The 3,015-nt window shown below is 42.1% G+C and overlaps 1 protein-coding gene across 1 annotated transcript in view; it reads right to left on the bottom strand.

Moving 5' to 3' along the window:
- Positions 1-880: 880 nt before the first annotated feature.
- The window catches only part of LOC104158304 (cAMP-specific 3',5'-cyclic phosphodiesterase 7B), a gene marked incomplete at both ends in the record, with an annotated part of 19,998 nt that continues 17,863 nt past the window's right edge, over positions 881-3,015 (bottom strand). The window contains 2 exons of the mRNA XM_009695916.1: positions 881-1,012; positions 2,509-2,609. Of these exons, the coding sequence (XP_009694218.1) occupies positions 881-1,012; positions 2,509-2,609 (233 nt within the window). The remainder of the gene's footprint in view (positions 1,013-2,508; positions 2,610-3,015) is intronic.

Below are 3,015 nucleotides of genomic sequence, written 5' to 3'. Positions count from 1 at the left end.
GTTCTCCTGCCTCTGATCCCAACCCATGTATTCCTCAATCTGGTTCCCATCTGCTGCTGAGTCCAGTCTGGGACATCCCGGTGACTGCCCTGCCGCATCTGCGGTGCGAGCCACCGCGGCACACAATTCCGTGATGATCATTGGGAAGCTCAATATTGGTTTTGTATAGATTTTCTTTTTTCACTATTATTTCTATTATTAGTATTATTATACTCTTTTTCATTGTTACTGTTTTATTAAAGTTGTCTCAGTTTTCCAACCCCTAAGTCTCTCTTCCTTTTCTCCTTTCCTTTTCCTTCTGGGGAAGGAAGGGGTTAATAGAGAGCATTTGTCATCCACTTTAATTGCCAGCCCAGCCTTAAATGGTGACAGCACGTTAGTGTAAATATCTACAACTTTCCTTGGGCTTCATCTATCTTCTATTTTTTTTTTAAATTGCAGTATTCATTAAGTGTTTAATTTTACGAGAGCCACATGAAGCACAAGTTTCTTTTAACACAACACCAATTTAGAACACGCCTGCTGCTTACTTGCTCACTGAAGGAAGATGAAGTATGAATTATCTTGCTGTGATTTTAAATCTCCTACCCGCAGTTCCTTACCCCAGATGATCTACAGCAGAAATAACCCAGGCAACTGATTTGGCTTAAATGTCCTCAACAAAATCTGACATTTCCACCTTCTTTCTGCTGTGTATCAGCTTTGCTGTAAGAAGTGACACCCAGTGAGGAGCTTAACTGAAATCATCCAGACTCTAAAGTGCAGGTTGATTTGATCAACATCCCTCCGCCACCAGATTTTAACATTAAAGTTCACTGCAAATTGCTTAGACTCTCCTTGACACCATTTTACATACTAGCAACGTGATGAGCAGTTTTACCTGGTACAGGCTGGCAAGGTGGTGTTTAGTTTTGATCAGAAAGGGTTGGTTGACCCCTGGATGATCCACGTCATGAGCCGCAGCAGCTAGCAGTCCGAGCATGATGTCCGATGGGGTGAGGAAGTTGGCAAGCTGAATCACACGCGTTAATCACAAGAACAGGAACAGTAAACACTTTTTTTTTTTCTTTTGGCAAATAAACAAACCAGATGACATCATGGCATTGCTCAGTTTTGTAGGCATTTGTACACAAATGTCAAATATAAAATAAATCCTGTGAAGAACGTTTTTAAGGTGACTGCTGAACAAACATCTATAAAGATATCAGACCATATAGTCATATTTTATTACAGTTTATATTTCTTATCTCTTTATCATTCATGGCAATATAAGGATTGTTGTTACAGAAGTGCTTGAGCATAGTGTAAAAGATTCAGTTTAAAAAAGTAAGTATACTAGCAGGTCGGCATATGTTAGCACACATGGTAAGAGCTCTGCCTCATACAGTATTTAGCAATACCAACAATACATCAGGCTTCATTTTTCTAGCACAGCACTGTGTTGCAAAATGCAGAGTTTATGAACTTTTGAAATCTCAAACTTGGCTGTTAGATATCTCAGTTCAAATACAGGTATTTTATTAGAGAACATAAGTTACCTTCAGACATCGAAGTTTGAAAACCTGCCCAGATTTTTTTCTTCTATACAGCTTATCATTCAGAAGAAAATTTTGTTATCATTGGAAAAAAAAATAGGAAGTCTTAGCATTTTGTGTTTCTGAGAGTGAGGCAGTTATTACCAGCCCAATGAGCCTGTACAAAGTACAGGTCTATGAGCTGAAGGAAGCATCCCAAGACGAGAAACGAAAAGCAGTATGGTACAGATTCTGGATGTTGGCTGTCCTCCGTGCTTCCTGACAGAAGGGACTTGCAGATCTTGCAGGAGATGGAAATACAGGAAAGCTGGGGCCTGCTCCTGTCCTCACTTACCATTACTATATTTTGGTCTAACAATTTGCTAATTCTAGCAGAACTTCCTTTCATTTAAGTCAAGTCAGGAAAGATTAGTTCTATCCTTACCCGGTGGCTCAGCATTACAGCATTACAGCACCTTCCAGTAACAGATGAAGCAACGTCACACCCTCACGTTGTGAGGGCTTTGCTGCAGCCGTCAAAAGCTGCTGTCCACTCCGGCGGAGTGAACAGACCCAGTCGAAGGGACCGTTTTCCCCTTCCCTGCTGTTGCCCTGCCCAGTCTGGTATTTTGAAATACTGATGTAAGGGGCTTACGCCCTGAGGTGACTGCGGCACGAGCAGGCATTGCCTTCTGCTGGCTTTGGTGGGAGGACAGCAGCCACTGGTGGGTGGCTGGTACCCACGGTCACGGTAGCTGGAGCTCACATGACAGCACTTGGATACCTCGCCTGCCTGATGAGAAGTGACTCCAGCGGCTTGTTTGAAATGTCTGTCATCTGCAGCTGACTCTGCTACAGACTTATTGCTGAGTTCAAGCACGCAACCATTTTCCGCTATCTAAAAATAGCTTTTTTTCTTTTTTTTTTTTCAATCCTGGAAAAAAAAATTAGATAATTATCTGAAAGCACCATCAGTGTGAAAGCTTGTCATTACCTTGGGCTCCCTCAGATAGCAGTGCATAGCTTGTGTGACATCAGCAGCATGGACAGCATTGTGGTATGGGTTCTGGCTATGGTAATCTTCTTGAACCATAACTGGGAACCAAAACAGAAAACAAAGATCCTTTTGTTTCTGAATGCCAGGGCTACAAGTGAGAACTGGATTTAAAACACAATTTGAGGTTTTACAGTCAGCTGCCTAAGGAGTTTCTTCAAATAGCTGTAGCTTAGTGAGACTGGTGCTCTTACTGGGATACCTTTAGAGAAAAAAATGCATGAAAGGATTTGTGAGGCCCAAGGGGATACACTGGGTCGAGTTCATAAATCAACTCTTTCTTGCCTTAGTGAAGGCTCTCATTCAGGAGTAAAATAAATAAGGAAGAGAGGCAAATTTATCCACAACCGAGTGTAATTATTTAGGCTGCTGTCATAGGGGAGTAATATGTCATTAAGGCAGTACCACCTATTTTACAGCAGCAGGGGGTGAGGCCCCGATACCCCG

Source organism: Cariama cristata, unplaced genomic scaffold, assembly GCF_000690535.1.
Source record: "Cariama cristata isolate BGI_N322 unplaced genomic scaffold, ASM69053v1 scaffold4722, whole genome shotgun sequence".
NCBI lineage: Eukaryota > Metazoa > Chordata > Aves > Cariamiformes > Cariamidae > Cariama > Cariama cristata.
The sequence above is the reverse complement of the archived record's forward strand: the minus strand, read 5'-3'. Positions and strand labels throughout refer to the sequence as shown.